General features: G+C 44.7%; 1 protein-coding gene across 1 annotated transcript; it reads right to left on the bottom strand.

Annotated features, from left to right (window-relative positions):
- Positions 1 to 590: 590 nt before the first annotated feature.
- Positions 591 to 21,459, bottom strand: RAB14 (RAB14, member RAS oncogene family). Its single transcript, XM_070758565.1, has 8 exons — positions 21,134 to 21,459; positions 10,538 to 10,596; positions 8,146 to 8,199; positions 7,039 to 7,216; positions 6,253 to 6,319; positions 5,339 to 5,426; positions 4,303 to 4,333; positions 591 to 2,792 (listed from the first exon to the last, which is right to left on the bottom strand). Exons 2-8 carry the CDS (start codon positions 10,587 to 10,589, stop codon positions 2,615 to 2,617), a joined length of 648 nt encoding a protein of 215 aa, XP_070614666.1. The 5' UTR covers positions 10,590 to 10,596; positions 21,134 to 21,459; the 3' UTR covers positions 591 to 2,614.
- Positions 21,460 to 24,352: the final 2,893 nt, after the last annotated feature.

Genomic DNA, 24,352 nt, shown 5'->3' with positions numbered 1-24,352 from the left:
ATAATTTAAGATATTTAAAAAACCCTGGTTTGATTTAAAAAAACCCATTTACTAAACAAACATACATACAAACATACCATGCATAAATTGTATAAGCCCGGGGGAGATGTCTCAGTTCCCCCATGCCTGACGACAAAGGTGGGTTTTAAGGAGCTTACGAAAGGCAAGGAGAGTAGGGGCAGTTCTAATCTCTGGGGGGAGTTGGTTCCAGAGAGTCGGGGCCGCCACAGAGAAGGCTCTTCCCCTGGGGCCCGCCAACCGACATTGTTTAGTTGACGGGACCCGGAGAAGGCCCACTCTGTGGGACCTAATCGGTCGCTGGGGTTTTCCTTGAAGACGTTTTGATCCTTATCCAAGGAGCTTCCTCGGTTCTGAAGTCTCTGAAGAAGCTTCCTGGATGAGGAACAAAACATTTTCGGGGGACGTCGACGATAAAAATTCCAATGTGTCTCTTGAAAAAGCACCTTTGGGACAATTTAATCCCACCCTTTAAAGGTTTTGAATGGTTCCCTCCCCTCCTTTAAAAAAAAAAAGGCATTCATCTCAGTTGTCCCACAATTCCGCCTCCTCAAAGAACAACTCTCTCTCTCTTTTTTTTGTCTAGATACAGGTACTTTATTTACAAATATTTAGATAATAGCATTGTTACATTAAATGAGTATACAGCAGCCCAAATAAGTCCTGTCACAGAAAATGAAGACCTACTGTAACTTAAGAAAAGGGGGGGTGGGGTGTTAAGAAAAGGATATTGCACCGCTAACAAGCTGCAGGAAGCAAAATTGCCTTTGCCCAAAACTTTTTTTTTTTTTTAAAGTTGTGTCAACAGGTCATGGTCCCTGGGCAACCCTCGCACCCCCCCACCCCTACCCCCACGGTGCAATTCAAAGAGCGAAAATTCTGTAATTCCCATCTACTTTTAAAGAATCTTGAGATTTCAGGGAGGGGGGGGGAAACTAGAGCGAACGAAAAGGGCACGTAAGCGAGGGAGAGCACGCAAGCTACCGAAATGCGAATCGTTTGCACATCCCAGTTTTGGCGTTTTTTGTATTTTTTTTTAAAGGTTCACACACGTCGACTGTACATTATAATGCTGGTTATTCCCCTGTCACTTTTGCACACTGGCCTGGTTTTAGTGTCATCGAGGGCGGGGCGGGGTGTTCTAGGCACGCATTGCGGGCAACAGAATAATCTAAAGGTGCTCAGCCAGGCTTAGCCATGTCTTAAACCAGATGTGCCATCAAGAGAACAATTAAGGGTGGGAGAGAGGTTTGGGGGGGAACGACTCCGTCCTATGGGCCCCGCCCTTCTCAGTAAACCCTCTTTCAGGGATCATGGCAGAAAGGAGGTTGGAAAGAGTTATCGGCAGGCAAGTGGGTGGAATTGTAGTGTCCGATGCCACACAGCAAACTCCCTCAAGAGTAACGCTTGCGACCGCCCAGTTTAGAACAGACCCTTCCCAGAAGCATACAGATGTGCAACACATCCTCCCCATTCCTTCTAAAAGGTGGGCAATGCAGCTGGAATAAATGCAGGGCTATTTGGGGAAGGGAGAGGGGGAATTAGCACATCCTCAAGTACACGAGACCCCGGAGTAACAACAAAAGAGTAGCAGGTTGCTCGTAAGGCAGAGGGGCCTTACGCAATACTCTTGGGCACTGCATTAGCGCCAAACATCATAAAGTTAAACCGGGGTGGACAAATGACCTGCACTCACTACTAACCTGGCCATCTTTAGTGGAGCTGTACAGATATTTCACTTTTAGATATCTAATGCCAGTCATCCCCTTCTTCATTAAAATCATACACACAGGATGTATCCGAATGTCCAGCTTGGTTTGGTCAAATTTTATATATATTTACGCTCGGTTAATAATCAGGGCCCTGGTAGGTAAAAATAAGAGTGTGGCAGCAACGGCAGCCTCAAAATGGGGTACAAGATAAAGGCCTGCACCAGGTCCTAGGCCGAGAAGGAGGGGGCCCAGCAATAAGTGTCTTCCCCCCCCCCCCACCCGAAAAAGATCCCCAGCCACCACCACCAGCTTCCCAACGAAAGCAATCTACGCAAGATCCTGTTCTACCCTTGGAAACAGTTTCATAGCAAATCTTTTTTTTTCCCCCTTTCTTTTTTTTGATACTAAAAAAGGACAGACCAGTTACAGATTGGGAGAAAAAAGCTGAAGCTAACAAAGTTAAACTTTACGAGAGACAAAGCTCTGCGGAGAAAGAGTGAGAGATAAGAGAGAAAGGGAGAAGAGAGAGAAAGTCATGAGGTCCAGCATCAGAGCTCTGTTTTTGTAAATCATGAATCGGTGACATCTATTCACAAGGACAAATAGATTATGGGGAGGGGAAGGGGGGGAAAGACGTTTAGATTTACCATGCAGGGAGGGGGGTATGACTCTACTTGCCTTTGATAACCTGATTACATCTAAAGTTTTTTCTCTTTTTATTTTATTCTTTAGCAGTTTAGTACTGTGTTAAACTCTTGCCTCGGGAGTTTTTAATTAAACCTGGTAAGATGTGCAGAGGAAAACGGAAGCAGCCCCCCCCCAAAAAAAACCCCTGCTCTCGGCAGAGGTGAAGGGTCACAAACAGAGCCAAGGAACCGAGGTCACTAGCAGCCGCAGCCTTCTCTTTGGGGCTGGGGTTCGCTGGTTAGCCGTCCGCCCTGTGGAGCTGAAGGCTTGTGCTGTACCCCTGACTCCGCCGCGTTCAGATCCAGGCTCCCGTCTTGGATATTCTGATAGATTTTCTTGGCGGCTTCTAGGAACGCGTCTTCCACGTTCTCGCCCCTGGGGGGGGGAAGGACAAGCCGAAAAACCGGTGTTAATTTAATAATAATAATAATAATTTATTGGATTTGTATGCCGCCCCTCTCCGTAGACTCGGGGCGGCTAACAACAATAATAAAACAGCATGTAACAATCCAATAATAAAACAACTAAAAACCCTTATTATAAAACCAAACATACACGCAAACATACCATGCATAACTTGTAATGGCCTAGGGGGGAGGAATATCTCAATTGCCCCATGCCTGGTGGTATAAGTGAGTCTTGAGTAGTTTACGAAAGACAGGGAGGGTGGGAGCAATTCTAATCTCCGGGGGGAGTTGGTTCCAGAGGGCCGGGGCCGCCACAGAGAAGGCTCTTCCCCTGGGGCCCGCCAAACGACATTGTTTAGTCGATGGGACCCGGAGAAGGCCAACTCTGTGGGACATTATCGGTCGCTGGGATTCGTGCGGTAGCAGGCGGGTCCGGAGGTAATCTGGTCCACTGCCATGTAGGGCTTTAAAGGTCATGACCAACACTTTGAATTGTGACCGGAAACTGATCGGCAGCTAATGGAAGCCACGGAGTGTTGAAGAAACGTGGGCGAATCTTGGAAGTCCCATGATGGCTCTCGCGGCTGCGTTCTGCACGATCTGAAGTTTCCGAACACTTTTTAAAGGTAGCCCCATGTAGAGAGCGTTGCAGTAATCGAACCTCAAGGTGATGAGGGCATGAGTGACTGTGAGCAAGGACTCCCTGTCCAAAGAGGGCCGCAACTGGTGCACCAGGCGAACCTGGGCAAACGCCCTCCTCGCCACAGATTTATGACCGATGCCATCTGTATTTATAGCTTGGTGTCAAACTGAGGGGTGCTTGGATGTTTCTCCGAGCTTGCTTCCTTGCAGATGTTTCGTTACCTTACTAGGACACATCGGCCATGCTGATGTGCACGATCAATGACGATGTTCCCTAGTTGGGTCATAAAACATCTGCAAGAAAACCACCATGCTCAGAGAGCATCAAGGACCCCCACCAAATACATCCCTCCTGTTTGCACATTACATGTTTTCAAGCAGAAGGTTTTTTTATTACAGTTAATAGATCAGAGACCAGGACAAATAAAAACACTCAATAAATACACAATTAAAAATTCTAGAATAAAATAATAAATAGCAGATAAAATCTGTGATAAAACCCAGCCTGTCAATTATACATGGTCAAACTATACTTAAAATCACACTCCACAAACACTGTGACCCGCAAGTCAGTTGCTTAGGTTTTGAAGCCATAACTTGTGTTGTACAAGTGCATTTCCATCATTTTTCTTTTTTGTTTTGGCAGAGAAAAAAAAAATCATGAGCAAAGAATCTCAGTTCATAAAACTCATGTTTCTTTCGGGTTAAGGAAACCCCTGGGTTTTCCCTTTTCCTGCTACAATTAAGAAATTACAGCGAAACAGCTGGCTTTGCCAGGGAAATGATTTCATCCATCCCTGAAACAAAAGTTTTAACAGACAGTATAGCCTACTTACGTTTTTGCACTCGCTTCAAGAAACAGCAAGCCTGTTGGAAGAACAAAGTACAAGTTTAACTTAGGTTGGGAATCAAAACACTCCTCTTTTGGATCTTACCAACCAGCAAGTTGGTGTCTCCAAAGTTGCCATTTGAATTGCCGGGTCCACGCTTACCACATTACCATCCAGAGGGCCTAAACTGGCATTGCTCTAAAGGCTTTCTGTGCCATCTTTCTGCCAAGCGCTACCCATTCTCCGTCCTGCTTAGGCTGAGCAGCACTTAGGATGCAGGATTGCAGGCTAATTCTGCCTGCTGCCAGGAGTTCGATCCTAACCACCTCAAGGTCAATTTATAGAAACATAGAAGACTGACGGCAGAAAAAGACCTCATGGTCCATCTAGTCTGCCCTTATACTATTTCCTGTATTTTATCTTACAATGGATATATGTTTATCCCAGGCATGTTTCAATTCAGTTACTGTGGATTTACCAACCACGTCTGCTGGAAGTTTGTTCCAAGGATCTACTACTCTTTCAGTAAAATAATATTTTCTCACGTTGCTTTTGATCTTTCCCCCAACTAACCTCAGATTGTGTCCCCTTGTTCTGGTGTTCACTTTCCTATTAAAAACACTTCCCTCCTGAACCTTATTTAACCCTTTAACATATTTAAACGTTTCGATCATGTCCCCCCTTTTCCTTCTGTCCTCCAGACTATACAGATTGAGTTCATGAAGTCTTTCCTGATGCATTTTATGCTTAATTTATTTATTAATTGGATTTGTATGCCACCCCCTCTCTGAGGACTTCAGCCTTCCATCCTTCCCAAGTTGGTAAAACGAGGACCCAGATTGTTGGGGAGAGGGGGAGCAAGAGGCTGACTCCGTAAACTGCTCAGAGGGTTTATTTATTTGTTTATTCATTCATTCATTCATTCATTCATTTATTAGATTTGTATGCCGCCCCGCTCTGTAGACTCGGGTTCCATAAAGCACCGTGGAGCGGTATATACGTCTAAGCGCTACTGCTATTGCTTTGGAGCAGCCGTACATACCGTTCTCTTCAGCAAATTGTTTGGCTTCCTCATATGTCACGTCTCTCTGGGCTTCCAGATCTGCTTTGTTTCCTATAAGGATGATCACCTGCATCAGAGCAAGAGACCAAATCGGACATTTAACAGAAATCTTAGCAGTGGACGAACAGCTGGTCACGGGTAACATCTCTCCTCCTCCTCCCCCCCCTCGCAAAGGATCCTGTTGGATCCTTTTACAGAGCATGTTGCCTCATCACAGCTGAGACTAAACATTAAATGGGGGAGGGAAACTGCAATTGGGCAATGCCAGAAATGTAAATGCTTTTAATTAACGGACAATTCAGTTTCTCATTAGGCTAAGGAAGCAGTTTTAAGGAACTGCTCATTATGAAATTAACACAAGACCTGCTCAAAGAGGAAGTAAGAAACCCAGCCTGCTGTAGTTTAACCACATCGTCAGGAAGAGAAGCTTTCTAACCAAATTCATACAAAAGGGAAAGAATCCCCATCTCTTGGAATACGGAGATGAGGGGAGAAAAACCCTCATTTTCAAAACTGTCTCCCTTAAGCAAATTGTCATGGACTCTCTACAGCTGTTCCACCACAAGAGGTCTAGAGACAGAGGGGAAGAGGCAAAGGACAAATAGAAGATACATTCCATTCTAGGGGTTTGGGGGGTACAATATGAACGGTTGCAGGAACTGGGCATGTCTAGTTTAATGAAAAGAAGGATCAGGGGAGACATGACAGCAGTCTTCCAATATCTCAGGGAGTCAAACTATTCTCCAAAGCATCTGAAGCTAGAAGAAGCAGCAATGGGTGGAAACTAAAGGAGAGAAGCAACTTAGAACTAAGGAGAAATTTCCTGGAATCTCAACCTAGAGACAAGCAAGCCCTGCCTTGAACAACAAAAGTTTCTAAATTGTGACACTCACAGTATTTGGGTTAGTTAGATTCCTTGCGTCCGTCAGCCAGCTGCTTAAATGGTTATACGTACTTCTTCTGCAAGACAAAAAGGGAGCAAAAATGTTTGAGTATATCACGTTTATAAAACGCCCCTTTGGGTTTTTTCTGTCTCTCAAGTCGATCGCAGCAAGAGAAAGTCCAACTTCATACCATTTGGTCTGAGAAAAATTCAGTACTTGCATCCTTCCCTCCGACCCACGACTTTTTCTACCCTATCAAAATGAGGTACCTGTATGAAGGAGCTTTTTAAACATCGATTTGAGAATGTTGGAAAATTATCATCTGGGCTAAAAGGAGAGGTTTGGTACAATAGGTCTGACTCCTGCTTTGTTTTACCCTAGTGGGTCTCAATCTGGGGGTGGGGACCCCTTTGAGGGTCGAACGACCGTTTCACAGGCGTCGCCTAAGACCACTTGAGAAAAGACAAATTTCCCCTGGTGTTGGGAACTAAAGCTTCTATTCTGGCGCCTTGAAACATATTTTTAAAATCCGACCAATCAGGCGTTGACAGTGGGGATGTCCCTCTGACCTGACAATCAGCCTAACGTACTTTTGGGAGAATTGGCGCTAGACTTATGGTTGGGGGTCACCGCAACTCGAGGAACTGTATTAAGGAGTCGCAGCATTTAGAAAGGTTGAGAACCACTGTTCCAGAGGGAAGTGTCAACTAAAAGAGCATTGAGCTAAACCACGATGGGTTATGACAGGCGGCCGTGGGTTCAAACCACAGCAAAAGGGCATCTCTACCACCTTACCTAGTGATATCATAAACCATAAGGGCTCCTGCAGCTCCTCTGTAGTAGCTCCGCGTGACAGCTCTGAATCTCTCTTGCCCCGCCGTGTCCCAGATCTGCAACTTAATTTTCTGGCCGCTAACTTCAATTATCCTGGTTCCAAACTCGACTCCGATTGTATGGGGACAATCTGCCATAACTGCGAGGCGAAACAAAATGAACAATGAGAAAGCACTTACTACCTAACGCAAGGCTCCCGTTCACAGGGATTCCCGTGAACGAGGAGCAGGTCCGTCGTTCCCAAAGACTTGCTTAACCCGTCTTCTCTGCTAAAAGGCTGCCCCAAAACCAAGAGTTATGTTTTTCCCCCCATTACAGTGAACAATTAATTTCCAACTTGTCCTAGGAATGAGAAACAGGCATGATTGCTGGCAAGACCTCCCCAGCTCTACTCGTTAGCAAATGTATAAATATTTGGTTGTTAAGCCTATCTCTGAACAAAAATTAATGACATTAAACCAATAATCATTTTTGCTTGGATGAAATCCAGAACCATTCCCATTCTGTAAGGCAGCTTTAATAACGTAACAAAACCCTAAAATTAACATGTTGGGAGAAGGAAAAGACATGCTGTAGTTTACTACATAGTAAATTATTTATTTATTTTTATTTATTTATTAGATTTGTATGCCGCCCCTTTCCGTGGACTCGGGGCGGCTCACAACACAATAAAACAATTCATAACAAATCTAATAATATACAATTTAAAATTTAAAATAGTTAAAAAAACCCATTTTTAAGCAAACACACCTACAAACATACCACACATAAATTATATAGGCCCGGGGGAGACATCTCAATTCCCCCATGCCTGACGACAAAGGTGGGTCTTGAGGAGTTTACGAAAGGCCAGGAGGGTAGGGGCAGTTCTAATCTCTGGGGGGAGCTGGTTCCAGAGAGTCGGGGCCGCCACAGAGAAGGCTCTTCCCCTGGGGCCCGCCAACCGACATTGTTTAGTTGACGGGACCCGGAGAAAGCCGACTCTGTGGGACCTAATCAGTCGCTGGGATTCGTGCAGCAGAAGGCGGTCTCGGAGATATTCGATTAAAAAAAGATTTGCACACTTACACTTCTTTTCTGTAAACTGATGGAGCAAGCACGACTTTCCTACACCCATATCACCTTAAAATGGGGAGAGAAAAGGAGAGAAACACTTAGAAATGAATTGTTACTACTGCCACCCCAACTTAATATCTACTGCAGAAGTTAATCTGGAAACATTTTTCGCCCACACAGACAGTGTAATAATCTACAATCAGCATTACTCCTTAAAAGTGCCAAGCAAGCTTTTTTTTTTAAAAAAAAAAAGTGGGGTGGAGGGAGGGAATGAAAAGATGCTACTGAGAATTGCTCTGGAAAATTGTTTCCTGGTATTGCTATTACAGAATTTTTCACTGGAAGGAGACAGAAGTTCCTACTTCTTAAATTTCTTTGAAAGAGCATGAATGAGCATGAATGAGTAACATGAATACTAAGTATTTCCCACTTAGGAACGTAACTTACTATATTTTTCGGAGTATAAGGTGCATCTCCTCTACTCTAAAAGAGGCTGAAAATTTGGGTGTGTCCTGTATTCTGAATGTAGCTTTTGGGGAGCTTTTCCCCCCAGACCTAACGATCTTGCAGGCTTTTTTCATTGCTACTCTCCAAAGAAGACTTTTTCCAGCCCTTAGTCTTTGCAGGCTTTTTTTCATTGCTACTCACTCTGAATAAGGTTTTTTTAATGCCTAACCAGGGGATACCATAATGTGCTGAAGCTGACCAGATTAAGGATGCTAGCCAGATGAATAGCTGGTAGGCAGATTTTCTCCTATTTTCCTCTCCGAAAACTAAGGTGGCGCCTTATACTCTTATACTCTGAAAAATACAGTATGTTTTATGCAACTTGCACATGGTTTATAAACACACTAAAACCAAACAAGCCCCTTTGATCCTATTGTGTGGGCACACATGCCATGTTTAGGCTAGGAAAGATCTCAAATCACTATAAATCACTTGGAGTCTTAGTGGACAGTCATTTAAATAGGAGCCAGCCGTGTGCAGCAGCTGCCAAAAAAGCCAACACAGTTCTAGTCTGCGTTAACAGAGGGATAGAATCAAGATCATGTGAAGTGTTAATACCACGTTATAAGGCCTTGGTAAGGCCACACTTGGAATCCTGCATTCGGTTTTTGTCGCCACGATGCAAAAAAGGATGTTGAGACTCTAGAAAGAGTGCAGAGAAGAGCAACAAAGAGGATTGGGGGACTGGAGGCTAAAACATATGAAGAACGGTTGCAGGAACTGGGCATGGCTAGTTTAATGAAAAGAAGGACCAGGGGAGACATGATAGCAGCGTTCCAATATCTCAGGGGTTGCCACAAAGAAGAGGGAGTCAAGCTATTCTCCAAAGCACCTGAGGGTAGAACAAGAAGCAATGGGTGGAAACTAAACAAGGAGAGAAGTCACTTAGAACTAAGGAGAAATTTCCTGACAGAACGGTTGATCAGTGGAACAGCTTGCCTCCAGAAGTTGTGAACACTGGAAGTTTTTAAGCAGATATTGGATAACCATCTGCTTAAAGTAGTGTAGAGTTTCCTGCCTAAGCAGGGCGTTGGACTAGAAGACCTCCAAAGTCCCTTACAACTGTTATTATTATTATAAAAGTAATCCTGGACTTGTTAACTGGTATTTGGAGCCTGAATTTCTGCTTGCTTGTTAGAAGCAGGCTGGGAAGATCACAAGTGGCAATCCAGCACCCCACAACCACTGTAAATCCATGCCAGTTGTCAAGCTCATGGGACCACAGGGATCCTGAGACGGGCGTTATATCCCTTTTAACCCCCAGCGCTGTTGTAGCTTCAAGCAGACGATAAATGAATGTTTGTGAGTTGAGGACTATTTCAAACCTGGATAGCAACAGAATCTAAGATCACATATCAGGAATGAATGAATATTTACCCCCAGAAGACTAATTCTACCAGTTCTCCTATGTATTTTGTTACTCTCTAGCGTACTAGCCTTCGCCCACTACCAGAAACAAAACAAGGATCAAATAAAGTGCCTAAAGGGTAAAACATTCTATCTCACTTCCTGGCTTTGAAATCCAAAACTTGGCCAGACTAAAAACACTTTTGCTCATGAAATAATGCAGCAGTCTTAGCATTAAAAATTAAACCAAGTCTTGCTTCGGGATGAATGGGGCCAAACCCTCAAGGCCGTTGAGTTAAAAAACACCACAATCAATGTGTGGGTTTGTATGCGACCTTTTCACCGAGCCTTGCACACCAGGGAGGATTCGACGGATCCCGAAAATAGATCCCTTTTTTTTTCATTTCACTCGGCGTTGGTGGGTTGGGCCCTTCCAGCTTAATCTTCTTCCCACAACTTCTATTAAACCAAAGCAGCTGCAGTGAAAAAGCATTTGGAAGTGTGCTGCAGCAGAAATAATGAGGCGTTTCCAAAGGAGGTTCAGACTTACCGATAATGATGTATTTAAAGATGTAGGAATAGTTGTAAGGTGCAGTTGCCATTGTGGCACTAGGAAAGGGAAAAAAAAGAGAAACAGCTTTACGTGGTTATACTTGGGTCACAAATTTCCTGTTTTGTTCGCAACTCATAGTTGGTCCTTAAAAGAAAAAGATCACAAAACAAACTCCAGAGTCAACAGACTCCATGTACACTGCTCAAAAAAATAAAGGGAACACTTAAACAATACAATATAACTCTAAGTAAATCAAACTTCTGTGAAATCCAACGGTCTACTTAGGAAGCAACACTGATTGACAATCCATTTCACATGCTGTTGTGCATATTCAACTTTGCACAGAACAAAGTATTGAATGAGAATATTTCATTCCTTCAGATCTAGGATGTGGTTCAGGGTGGTTTGAGTGGTTCAGGGTGGGGAATTTGTAGTGGGTGGGACACTTTATTCTATTTTTATTCTATTTTTAAATTTACCTATTCTGATTTTATGTATGGTGGGACTGGTCCCTGGGTGTCACACGACTTTCATTGCCAATGACAATTCGTTGTTTTGACAATGACAATAAATTTTTATTATTATTATTATTATTATTATTATTATTATTATTATTATTATTATTATTATGTGTTATTTGAGTGTTCCATTTATTTTTTTGAGCAGTATATATTTACTGAGAGAGCAGTAGCACTTAGGCTTATATACCGCTTCATGGTACTTGACAGCCCTCTCTAAGCAGTTTACAGAGTCAGCCTATCGACCCCAACAATCTGGGTCCTCATTTTACTAACCTTGGAAGGATGGAAGCCTGAGAGAGGGAAGGAGGGAGGCAGGAAAGAAGCGAGAGAGGAAGGAAAGAAGGAATGGAGAGAGGAAGGAAGAGCAATAGCACTTAGACTTATATACCACTTTACAGTGCTTTACAATGCTCTCTAAGCGGTTTACAGAGTCGGCTTCTTGCCCCCCCCGGCCCCCAACAATCTGGGTCCTCGTTTTCACCATCTTGGAAGAATGGAAGGCCGGTGAAGTCTGAACTGCCACATTGAAGGCAGTTGGCAGGCAGCAGAAGTGGCTTGCAGTACTGCACACTAACCACTGTACCACCATAGTTCATAGATATAGAGCAGTGTTTCCCAACCTTGGCAACTTGAAGGTATCTGGGCTTCAACTCCCAGAATTCCAAGTATCTTCAAGTTGCCAAGGTTGGGAAACACTGATATAGAGACCTCGACTTACAACAGTCCATTTAGTGACTGTACAAAGTTATGACAACACTGGAAAAAGCAGCTTATCGCCGTTTTTCACTTACGACCATCGCAGACTCATATTTATGATGGTTGCAGTACCCCGCGGTCATGTGATCTCCTTTTGAGACCTTCTGACAAGCAAAGTCAATGGTGAAGCCAGATTCAATTCACAACCGTATTGCTCATGTAAGGACGGCAGTGATTCACTTAACGGGTTTGGCAAGAAAGGCAGGTAAAGTGGAGCAAAACTCACTTAATTGATGTTTTGCTTAACCACATAAATTCAATTCAATTCAATTCAATTTATTAGATTTGTATGCCGCCCCTCTCCGAAGACTCGGGGCGGCTCACAACAACGATATAAACAATATTATAATGGCACAAATCTAATATTAAAAATAACTAAAAACCCTATCATAATTAAAAACCAAACAGCAGATACATACCAAACATAAATTATAAGGAGCCTGGGGGAAAGATGTCTTAAATCCCACATGCCTGGCGGTATAGGTGGGTCTTAAGTAGTTTACGGAAGACAAGGAGGGTGGGAGCAGTTCTAATGTCCGGGGGGAGTTGATTCCAGAGGGCCGGGGCTGCCACAAAGAAGGCTCTTCCCCTGGGGCCCGCCAGACGACATTGTTTAGTCGACGGGATCCGGAGAAGGCCAACTCTGTGGGACCTTATCGGCTGCTGGGATTCGTGCGGTAGCAGGCAGTTCCGGAGGTACTCTGGTCCAATGCCATGTAGGGCTTTAAAGGTCATAACCAACACTTTGAATTGTGACCGGAAATTGATCGGCAGTTGGGCTCAGTTGTAGTCCTAACTCGAGGACTACCCGTATTTCAAAGAAGGGACATATGGCGAACCTATGGCACGCAGACCCTATCTAGTGGCATGCGAGCCGTTGCCCCAGCTCAGCTCCAATGTGCATGTGTGTTTATTATTTATTTATTTATTAATCAGATTTGTATGCCGCCCCTCTCCACAGACTCGGGGCGGCTCACAGCAATAACAATACAATGTAAAACAAATCTAATATTTAAGTTAATTTAAAAACCCCCAATTTAAAACCAATCATACATACTAGCGTACCATGCATAAATTTTATAAGCCTAGGGGAAGGGAAAATGTCAATTCCTCCATGCCTGACAACAGAGGTGGGTTTTAAGGAGCTTACGAAAGGCTAGGAGGGTGGGGGCAACTCTGAAATCTGGGGGGGGAGTTGGTTCCAAAGGGTCGGGGTCGCCACAGAGAAGGCTCTTCCCCTGGGTCCCGCCAAACAACATTGTTTAGTTGACGGGACCCGGAGAAGGCCAACTCTATGGGACCTAACTGGTCGCTGTGTGCCGGCCAGATGACTTTTAGCTTGCACAGAGGCTCTGAGTGGGCACTTTTGGCATCCAGAGAGCCTTCGGGGGGATGGGGGAGAGCATTTTGCCCTCCCTCAGCTCCAGGGAAGCCATTGGCGCCTGGGGAGGGCGAAACACGAGCCTACTGGGCCCACCAGAAGTTGGGAAACAGGCCGTTTCTGGCCTCCAGAGGGCGGGGGAAGCTGTTTTCGCCCTCCCCAGGCATTGATTTATGGGTGTGAGCACTCCGGCATGTGCAATAACGCGTACGCATGCTCTTTCGGCACCCAAGGGGAAAAAAAGGTTTGCCATCACTGTTTTAAACTATGCTGCAACAGTTGTGAAAAAAACCGGTCACTTTTTTCCATTGCCAACAGTCCCTAAACAAACTATGAATGGCCACCTGTGCTGAAGTTCACCTACTTTTCACAATTTGCCCTCTAATCACAAAGATCAATAGCGTGTGTGTTCATTCCTTTTAAGAAACCTACTTTAGCATCAGATCCTTCAAAAAAAAAATATGGGGCTTTTTCCCCCCACAGTTGGACACACCTAGATTATATCAGAGATTCTGTGGGCCTTTCTCAATTTCCTGGCAGGATAGCAAAGAATTTATAGAGCAATTAACCCAACTCCGTGCAATGCTAACATTGCCTTCTCCCCATTATTTTAAGCCTCTTATCTTTTTTTTCCCCTGCAAGAAATGATCTAACTGCACCTTTCATAAAAGAACATAAGCAAAAAGGATTCTGAAGCATTCCACCAGGCTAGTTACCTAGTTGTAAGCCTTAAATAAAGTTTGTGCTTTCGTTTCAGGGATGAAGGGACAAGCCTCATATTTAAGCTAGGTTAGCCAGTCTGGGTTTTTTTTTAGTGGAGCAAGTTTAAAATAATGAAGCAGAACTGCATTACACAGATATCAAAGAAAAGGTTAACATATTAACTAAATTCACTGAAAACAAGGAAGAGGAGTCCGCAGTGAATGGGAAAAAAATATTTATTTGATTTCTACAGCTAACTCAAGCAGACAGATGAAATGTTGCTTTGGGACAGGACAGACAGCCAAAAAAAAAAGATAGTAAAACCAGTGGCAAATTGATTAATTTTAAAGAATGCAAGGCTATCTTTATTTATTGTGAAACCTATACTCCTTTAGGTTTCAGACATACACCGCTCAAAAAAATAAAGGGAACACTCAAAGAACACATCCTAGATCTGAATGAATGAAATATTCTCATTGAATACTTTGTTCTGTACAAAGTTGAATGTGCACAACAGCAGGTAAAATTGATTGTCAATTCAGTGTGGCTTCCCAAGTGGACAGTTTGATTTCACAGAAGTTTGATTGACTTGGAGTTATATTCTGTTGTTTAAGTGTTCCCTTTACTTATTTATTTTTGAGCAGTGTATCTATAAAGCTGGTATCAAGAAGGGCAATTGGGAGAGAATCTGTCTTGTAGGAGAAGCTGGGTTCTTTCCCCAGGAGAATAAAATAAAATGAAATAAAATCTGAGCTTGGTCTGATGGTTTGGGTCATTTCCCCTCAGAAGATTTCGTAAGCATCTTCTGGTAAGCACGTGATCATCGTCTGATTGGAATTCCTCCGTTCTATATAGAAGAGCACCCGTTGTATGAATGAAAGACACTATTTTGGGCCCTAGCCATGCTGGGCAATATCTTAAGGCGCCACTTTGATAATTTGATAATTCTTGGTGACAGTGGTTTAACAATGCAAAGGCAAAGAACCCACCCACCTCGTCTTCTAGATTGAACCGATATTTCAAAAAGCGCTGGAAACCTTCCTCCAAATGTGTGTGTGTGTGTGTTTTCTTCTTGCACACACCTTGGTGCAGAGCCACAATGTACGCCTGTTTTACAACAGCAGGTTTAAGAAATCAAGAGTGCCCCAGGAAGGGGGGGGGGATCTCAAAACCAGTAAATGATGTCCTCATATACAGACAGTCCTCGACTTATCACAATTGAGCCCAACATTTCCGCTGGTGAGTGAAACGCTGGTTCAGTGAGTGTTCCGTCCCGTCCCACTCCACTCTGTCTATTGTCTACTCCTACTTTACTCTAGTCCACTCCCTACTGCACTGTCTACTTCTACTTCACTCCACACTCCACTGTCTACTTCTACTTTACTCCACTCCGCTGCCTACTCCAGTCTACTGTCTACTTCACTCTACTTTATTAATATTGCTTCTTCATTGCTTATTTGCCCCCTATGACAATCATTAAGTGTTGTACCACATGATTCTTGACAAATGTATATTTTATTTTATGTACGCTGAGAGCATATGCACCAAGACAAATTCCTTGTGTGTCCAATCACACTTGGCCAATAAAATTCTATTCTATTCTATTTATTCCATTCCACTTCCTACTCCACTGTCTACTCTGTTTACTTCTACTTCACTCTATTCTATTCTGCCCCATTTTATGACCTTTCTTGCTATAGTTGTTAAGTAAATCTGGCTTCTCCGTTGGCTTTCCTTGCCCAGAAGGTCACAAAAAGGGAATCACGTGACCCCAGGACATTGTAACCATTATAAGCCGCCCTGAGTCTGCCACATGCCTAAATTTTGATCACATGACCACGGGGATGCTGCAATGGTCATAAGTGTGGAAAAAAATGGTCATAAGCCCCCTTTCCCTCACCAGTCCCGTTGTAACTTGGAACAGTCACTAAATGAATTATTGTTAAGTCGAGGACCAGCTGTGTCTGATACCCTTTCAACAGCATGCAGCTCAAATCCATGCATATTTACATAGAGGCCTTCCAACTCTGCAGCATAACCCAAAGTGAACTTTATGATTACGGTATTATTTATCATTATTTATTTGTCAAACATGTACAAGAGAACAAATATAGGTTCGAATGTAAACATAAGCAAAGCGAGCACAGATAAATGAGATGAGGTGGCGCAATGGGTAGAGTGCAGTACTGCAGGCCACTGAAGCTGACTTGTAGATCTGTAGGTCAGCGGTTCAAATCTCATCACCGGCTCAAGATTGACTCAGCCTTCCATCCTTCCGAGGTGGGTAAAATGAGGACCCGGATTGTGGGGGCAATAGGCTGGCTCTGTTAAAAACTGCTATTGCTAACGTGTTGTAAACCGCCCTGAGTCTAAGGAGAAGGGCGGCATTAAAAAAAAATCAAATAAACAAATAAATAAATGAGGACAATAGGACAGTAAGACGGACGGTAGGCACAACGGTGCGCTTATGCACGCTACTTACAGACCTCTTAGGAATCAGGAGTTTAACAGTGGACAGTCTAAGGTTAAAGGTTTGGGGGTTTGGGGAAGAAACCACAGAATCCACATTACCCTGGGGGGGGATCACTAACCCCCTCAGAGAGGATCCGCAACTTGGACGTCCTCCTTGACCCACAGCTCACATTAGAGAAACATCTTTCAGCTGTGGCGAGGGGGGCGTTTGCCCAGGTCCGCCTGGTGCACCAGTTGTGGCCCTATTTGGACCGGGAGTCACTGCTCACAGTCACTCATGCCCTCATCACCTCGAGGCTCGACTACTGTAACACTCTCTACATTTATTTATTATTATTTATTTATTACTTAGATTTGTATGCCGCCCCTCTCCGAAGACTCGGGGCGGCTCACAACATGTAAAAACAAATCATAAGCAATCAGACAAATTTAAAATATTTAAATATTTAAAAACCCCATGGGTCTACCTTTGAAAAGTGTTCGGAAACTTCAGATCGTGCAGAATGCAGCTGCAAGAGCTATCATGGGCTTTCCTAAATATGCCCATGTCACACCAACACTCCGCAGTCTGCATTGGTTGCCGATCAGTTTCCAGTCACAATTCAAAATGTTGGTTATGACCTATAAAGCCCTTCATGGCACCGGACCAGAATATCTCCGGGACCGCCTGCTGCCACACGAATCCCAGCGACCAGTTAGGTCTCACAGAGTTGGCCTTCTCCGGGTCCCATCAACTAAACAATGTCGTTTGGCGGGACCCAGGGAGAGAGCCTTCTCTGTGGCGGCCCTGACCCTTTGGAACCAACTCCCCCCAGATATCAGAGTTGCCCCCACCCTCCTTGCCTTTCGTAAGCTCCTTAAAACCCACCTCTGTTGTCGGGCATGGGGGAATTGAGACTTTCCCTTCTCCCTAGGCTTATAAAATTTATGCATGGTATGTCAGTATGTATGATTGGTTTCTTAAATTGGGTTTTTTTAAATTAACTTAAATATTAGATTTGTTTACATTGTATTATTATTGTTGTTAGCCGCCCCGAGTCTACGGAGAGGGGCGGCATACAAATCTGATTAATAAATAAATAAATAATCAGGCATTTTTCTCTTTTTTAATAAATCCCTTTTATTTTTCCTTGTAGCAATTGTGCCTTTGGGAAAGCCCGCCTGACAATACATAACCAGTATGTGTGCAGAGTTTAGAGATTGCCATGGGAAACTTCTAAAAGAACCTTCAATGTTCTTTCTTTACTAGAGGAAGAACTGTAAGCAAGCCACTCCCTTGTCTGACAGTTCACTGAAAAGAGAGCACACCTACCGGAAAAAATGGACAATGCTTCCTGGATGTGACAAAACCATGGCAAATCCCCAAAGTGAAATCACTGACAAGCGGAGGGAAATCCTCACGCGTTTACAACTTTGGAGGTTACTCTAGTAATTCCTTTTCTGTGTCCGGGGATTGCAAAAGCAACGCTTCAGAATACAGTGATACCTCGTCTTACAAACGCCTCGCCATACAAACTTTTCGAGATACAAACCCGGGGTTTAAGATTTTTTTGCCTCTTCTTACAAACTATTTTCACCTTACAAACCCACCGCCACCGCTGGGATGCCCCGCCTCCGGACTTCCGTTGCCAGCAAAGCACCCATTTAAACGGGCTCTTTGCTGGCAACGGAAGTTTGGAGGTGGGGTTTCCCTGCAAGGGGAGCCTCAGTGAAATCGCAGCATTGCAAAAACACAGAGGTCCAGGGATGGGGTTTCGAGGACTTCGGTGTTTTTGCGATGCTGCGATTTCACTGATGCTCCCTTCGCTGGGAAACCCCACCTCCGGACTTCCGTTGCCAGCGAAGCGCTCATTTTTGTGATGCTGGGATTCCCCTGCTGGCAATCCCCTACAGCCTCACAAAAACACAGAAGTCCGGAGGTGGGGTTTCCCATGGAGGGGAGCCTCAGGGAAAACCCAGCAGTGCAAAAACGGGTGCTTCAGCTGGCAAAAGGGGTGAATTTTGGGCTTTCACGCATTAATCGCTTTTCCATTGATTCCTATGGGAAACATTGTTTCGTCTTACAAACTTTTCACCTTAAGAACCTCGTCCTGGAACCAATTAAGTTTGTAAGATGAGGTATCACTGTACAAGACTTGATCTCGGGTCAATTTCTTCCCTTCTAGATGTTTGAGAACATTAACTGCCCCCCTCGGCCCCAGGTAAATATAGCCAAAATTGGGACGAGGTGTTTGCAGGTCTCAAGCTGGTGTTAAAGGAGGCATTGTCCATATTTCACTGCACAGTTCTTCCTTTGTGCAAAATCTGGATTTAACAAGCTTCACACCTTCACAGGTGTGAATCGCCCCAAGCAAACAAATGAGCCAAACAGACCCAGCAACCAAGAGCTGAAATTTTAGCAAAGGATACCACCCATACAGCCCTAAATATGAAATATATGCCCCATAATCCCCCTTAAGATATGATAGTAATTTGTCAGGAATCTCTGGTAAGGTATTCTTAGCCTGAGTAGAAAAATCTGCAAAACAAGTTTATCAGTATACAGGATTCTTAACTGGTTTTTCTTATCAGAAAGAGGCTTCGTTAATTTGAAAAACATGCACGCAGAGTTCAGATTGTTACATTCATACCACGCTGTTACAAGGGAGTGTAACTGAAGGGTAAGAAGTGTGCAACAGTTCACCCTACATATTCAGAGCCAAGTGCACAATATCTCTCGCTGAAGGTCTACTATGGGAAAAGCACTTAACTCCACAATTTTTTTAAAGAAAAAAAATCAGTGCAACAGATTAGAGCGGCAATCCTTACCACTTTCAGTTCAGATTCCAGGCAAAAAAATATTCAAATTTCAAGCATTCCTTAAGAAGGACTTATCCAAAAGTCCTCACTTTCTTTTAAAACGCTCAGTGGCGCCCCAATCTGATGTAATATGCACAAAACAAGTGGCATTCATTGCACATCGTTGTGTTATACACTAGCTTACAAATACAGGGAGCTTCACAGACATAGGTTTCTAACTTTCTCCACAGAAAGAAGACACTTTCAGGACTTGGGACGGAGGAATGAAGGAAGAAAGGAAGGAAGGATGGAAGGAAGGACAGGCAAGGTAAAGGACAGCCAAAAAACATTTCTTAAAACAAACTGTAAGCAAATAGGGACCACTTTCTCAAAGCAGCTATATGTCCTGCAGTCTTTAGAAAGCATCCACTCCAGGCATCCTAAGCATAAAATGTTGTTCGTTCATTTATTCATTAGATTTTGATCCTGCCTTTATCACTGTATAAGTGCTCAACATGACAAACACACCTAATTCCGCTTCCCTCTGCTATGCTTGTTGTTTATTAAATGTATATGCCACCCATCTCAATGACAACCACCCTATGAGGTGCGCTGAGCTATTATATGCCTCCCATGTCAACGACAACCCTGTGAAGTGGGTTGAGCTGAAAGAGAAGGACTGCCCCCAAGTCACCCAGCCATCGCTCAGGTGGCTTGAGTGCCATACAAATTTAATAAATAAAAACAAATTAGTTCTAAGGAATATGCCCTACTGCATTTCCTAAAGTTTTAACTAACTTTAACTATTTGTGGTATTTCAACTCCCAGAATTCCAAGCCAGCACGGGGAAGCGAACTTTGGGAGCAGAAGTCCACAGGTCTTAAAAGGTTGCCAGGGTTGGGCATTCCTGTTTTTTAACCCACTGAGGGAGGGAGGTTTCTGTTTCTCCATCTGCTTGGAGGGCGAACAGAAGAGAAAGAAAAGGGGGAAAAAGGGAGGGAGGGAGGAAGATATGGATATAGAAAGGAAGGAAGGAAAATTGGAAAGATATGGAAGGAGTGGAACAGAATATAATTCTTTATTGGCCAAGTGTGATTGGACACACAAAGAATTTGTCATTGGTGCATAGAGACAGATGGATGGATGGAGAAAAGAGTGAGGGAGGAAGAAAGGAAGGAAAGGAGGAGAGAGGGGGGGAAGGAGAAAGGAAGGAGGGGGGAGGGAAGGAAGTAAAGCAGGCGGAAAGTAAGGAAGGATGGAAGGAAAGAAGTAAAGCAGGAAGAAAGGAAGGAAACGTGGAAGGAGGGTGGGAGGGAAGGAAGGAAATAAAGCAGGAAGAAAGGCAGGAAAAATGTAAGAAGGAAGGAAAATTGTAAGAAGGAAGGAAGGAAAGATGGGAGGAGGAAGGAAAACAGGAAGAAAGGAAAGGCAGGAAAAATGAAAGAAGGAAGGAAGGGAAACAGGAAGAAAGGAAAGATGGAAGGAGGAAGGAAATAAAGCCAAAAATGCTCCTCCAACACTTCATCAATGCCCAAAGATCGCAGCTCCTCTAGGCCTGGCTACCCTCAGCCTCCTCCTCCTCCAACATCAGGTTCCCCCCTCCCCATCAGGCCCATGGGTCTGGGCCAGAAAGCAAGGGCTGGGGAATGATGGGCTTGGGGAGAGCAGGGAGCCACGAAAGCGTCTTCTTCCAGAGCCAGGGAGGAGGAGGAAGGAATGGGAAGAGTGTCTATGTGTGTGTGTTCCCTTTAAATGGCTGGGGATGATGGGAGGCGCGGGGCTGGGGACGATGGGCGCTATGGGGGGGGCGCCATCCAAGCCCCCCCTCCTGCTCCTCTTCCGCCAGGCGCATCTTCTCCCCCCCCCGTCGCCGAGAGGAGGGGGGAGGTGGTATCCTCTCTCCCGTTGCTAGGCAACCCCGGGAGGGAGGGGGGAGGCCCGGGGCCGGAAGGCCTGGGGTTTTTTTAGGCCGCCCGGGTTTACCTGGGCTCGAGGGGCTGGTGACTGGGCAGCTTGGCTGAGAAGGCCGCGTCGGCCACAGCAGCGGTCTCGTCCCGGGCGGGAGCCGCGGAAGGCGCAGAGGGGGCGACGGGCGGCGGCGGGCAGGGGGGCTCCTCCTCCTCCTTCGTCTTCTTCCCTCTTTGGTCGCCGCCGCCCCTCCTCTTCCCTCACAGGCACCCGCGGTCCAAGATGGCGGCGGGCCTTTCCGCTGGCTGTCCCCGCCCACTTCCCGAGAGGCGGGGCCCGGAGGCCGGCCGGCCCACCACAGTCTCTTTTTTTTTTCCGCTCTGCCCAATTCGCAAAAGAAATGAGGAGGGCGGGTGACGAGAAACAAAAGTTGGCGCGGGGAGGGCGGGGCGAGCCGACGGAACAGGCCAATAGCGAGGAACGAGGAGGCGGATCCGGGGAAATGGGTTTTGCGGTTTGGGGATATATTTTTTTTAATTTTTTTTAATCGGGGAAAAGCGCGGAGGCGGGGCGGAAAGGGTGGCCTTAGAGCGCCTGCGTTACAAAAAAGCCGGTTCTTATTTGGCCGGCTTAAAATAAGGAGTGTGCGCAGAGTGGAAAAGGAGGGGCGCATGCGCGGACCGGAGAAAGGGGAAAACGCATGCGCAAATTGGAAGGGACAAAGGGGAGGGGCCGGCGGGCATAATAACAACAGGATGGAGTTTGGCCAATGAACTGCGTCCGCAGTCGTCCTGGCTCCGCCTACTCTCTTAGGCCCTCCCCTTCGGCTTGTATCCAACAGGGATTACTTTTAAAAAGTTAGTTTATTATTCCTTTTTAATTTTTATTATTATTATTTTTCTCCAATAAACATCAAACATTTACATCCATATAAACCAAGCATAGTAATAGTAAAAATAAAATATTCCTAAGGTTAACACATAAAACATTTATAAATGACCTGATCCTGCTGCCATGAGCAAGATTCGAACTCGGGGCCCCGTCAAGCCTCCTTGGAGGGGGCGGCATACAAATCTAAAAAATAATAATAAAATAATAATAATAAAAAATGACAACTACTAATAAAAAGAATAGCAGTATTCATTGGCTAGAGCCTAGCCTTCTGCAATGGGTTAGTAGCCAGTTTAATGCACCGTCCAAATTCCCAAACACATGTGAATCACACCCTAGGTCAGTGGTTCTCAACCTGGGGGTCAGGACCCTGTTGGGGCTCGAACGACCATTTCACAGGGGTCACCTGAGACCCTGGGGGAAAAAGACAAATGTCCCCGGTGTTAGGAACAAAAGCTTCTATTCTGGCGCCTTGGAACCTATTTTTACAATCCGACCAATCAGGTGTTTACAGTGGGTGTGTCCCTCTGACCTTTCTGCCAATCAGCTTAAAGCTCTGTTGGGAGAACTGGCGCTAGGCTTATGGTTGGGGGTCACCACAACGTGAGGAACTGTATTAAGGGGTCGCGGCATTAGAAAGGTTGAGAACCACTGCTCTAGACAAGAAGGCTCGTGTGAATCCGACTTTAAAAAAAAATATTAATTGCATTGGCATCACCATTGTTTGTTCTCCAAAGACCGTGGTATCATGCTCTGCACTCTCCACAGCATGAAGCCTGGGTAGGTTAGTATGGAGGATAGACTGTTACCCAAGCAGCAGATCTCAGCTCTCCACATCTCTGAAATAGTCCAGTGGAATGACGAAGGTCAATACGATGGGTTCCAGCTGCGTCACAGGAGTTATCAGAACATGGCAGTACAGCAATGTTTCCCAACTTTGGCAACTTTTATTTATTTATTTATTTTGTCCAATACACAATGAGAGTTTTAGTGGGTATATATATATATATACACATAGTAAAATACACGATGAAGGTTTATTTATTTATTTATTTATTACTTAGATTTATATGCCGCCCCTCTCCGAAGACTCGGGGCGGCTCACAACACGTGGAAACAAATCATAAATAATCTAAACAGATTTAAAATATTTAACGATTTAAAAAAGACCCCATATACTAACAGACATACACTCAGGCATACCATATATAAATTAAACATGCCCAGGGGAAGATGTTTCCGTTCCCCCATGCCTGACGGCAAAGGTGGGTTTTAAGGAGTTTTCGGAAGGCAGGAAGAGTAGGGGCAGTCCTAATCTCCGGGGGGAGTTGGTTCCAGAGGACCGGTGCCGCCACAGAGAAGGCTCTTTCCCTGGGGCCCGCCAACCAACATTGTTTAGTTGACGGGACCCGGAGAAGGCCCACTCTGTGGGACCTAATCATTATAGAGGAGATACTCATAGTAAAATATATCTATGAAAGAATAGAAAAGAAGATATAGGAATAAAACATATCAATGAAAGAATAGAAGAAGAGATATAGGAATAGAAGAAAGGAATAGGAGATATAGGAGAGCAATAGGACAGGGGACGGAAGGCACTCTAGTGCACTTGTACTCTCCCCTTACTGACCTCTTAGGAATCTGGATAGGTCAACCGTAGATAATCTAAGGGTAAAGTGTTGGGGGTTTGGGGATGACACTATGGAGTCCGGTAATGAGTTCCACGCTTCGACAACTCGGTTACTGAAGTCGTATTTTTTACAGTCAAGTTTGGAGTGGTTAATATTAAGTTTAAATCTGTCGCGTGCTCTTGTGTTGTTGGGGTTGAAGCTGAAGTAGTCGCCGACAGGCAGGATGTTGCAGCATATGATCTTGTGGGCAATACTTAGATCATGTTTAAGGCGTCTTAGTTCTAGGCTTTCTAGGCCCAGGATTGAAAGTCTAGTCTCATAGGGTATTCTGTTTCGAGTGGAGGAGTGAAGGGCTCTTCTGGTGAAGTATCTTTGGACATTTTCAAGGGTGTTAATGTCTGAGATGCGATATGGGTTCCAAACAGATGAGCTGTATTCGAGGATGGGTCTGGCAAAAGTTTTGTAAGCTCTGGTAAGTAGTGTGAGATTGCCAGAGCAGAAGCTACGTAGGATTAGGTTTACAACTCTTGAAGCCTATCTTGCCAAAGGTCAATGACCCTTTGGCTACTCTCAACCTGCTTTGGCCAGCCTGTCGAAGCTGTTGCCCGTGGTGTGGCCGCTGCACATGCTACTAGGAGCCACAGGTGCGAGCTGAGTGACAGGTGGGGATCAAAGTTTAAAAACCCATCTCTGCTGCCAGGCCTGGGGTTCCTTCGACCTTCCCCGGACTGATGAATGCTTAGTTTGACTGCTCAATGAATGATATTGATAG

Source organism: Erythrolamprus reginae, chromosome 8 (genome assembly GCF_031021105.1).
Source record: "Erythrolamprus reginae isolate rEryReg1 chromosome 8, rEryReg1.hap1, whole genome shotgun sequence".
Taxonomy (NCBI): Eukaryota; Metazoa; Chordata; class Lepidosauria; order Squamata; family Dipsadidae; genus Erythrolamprus; species Erythrolamprus reginae.
The sequence above is the reverse complement of the archived record's forward strand: the minus strand, read 5'-3'. Positions and strand labels throughout refer to the sequence as shown.

Coding starts and splice junctions, on each gene's coding strand:
- RAB14 (XM_070758565.1), bottom strand. CDS start 10,589: ATGGCAACTGCACCTTACAACTATTCCTACATCTTTAAATACATCATT. Junction 4,334..5,338: donor ACAATTTGCTGAAGAGAACG/GTATGTACGGCT, acceptor TTCTTCCAACAG/GCTTGCTGTTTCTTGAAGCG. Junction 2,793..4,302: donor CTTGAAGCGAGTGCAAAAAC/GTAAGTAGGCTA, acceptor TCCCCCCCCCAG/GGGCGAGAACGTGGAAGACG.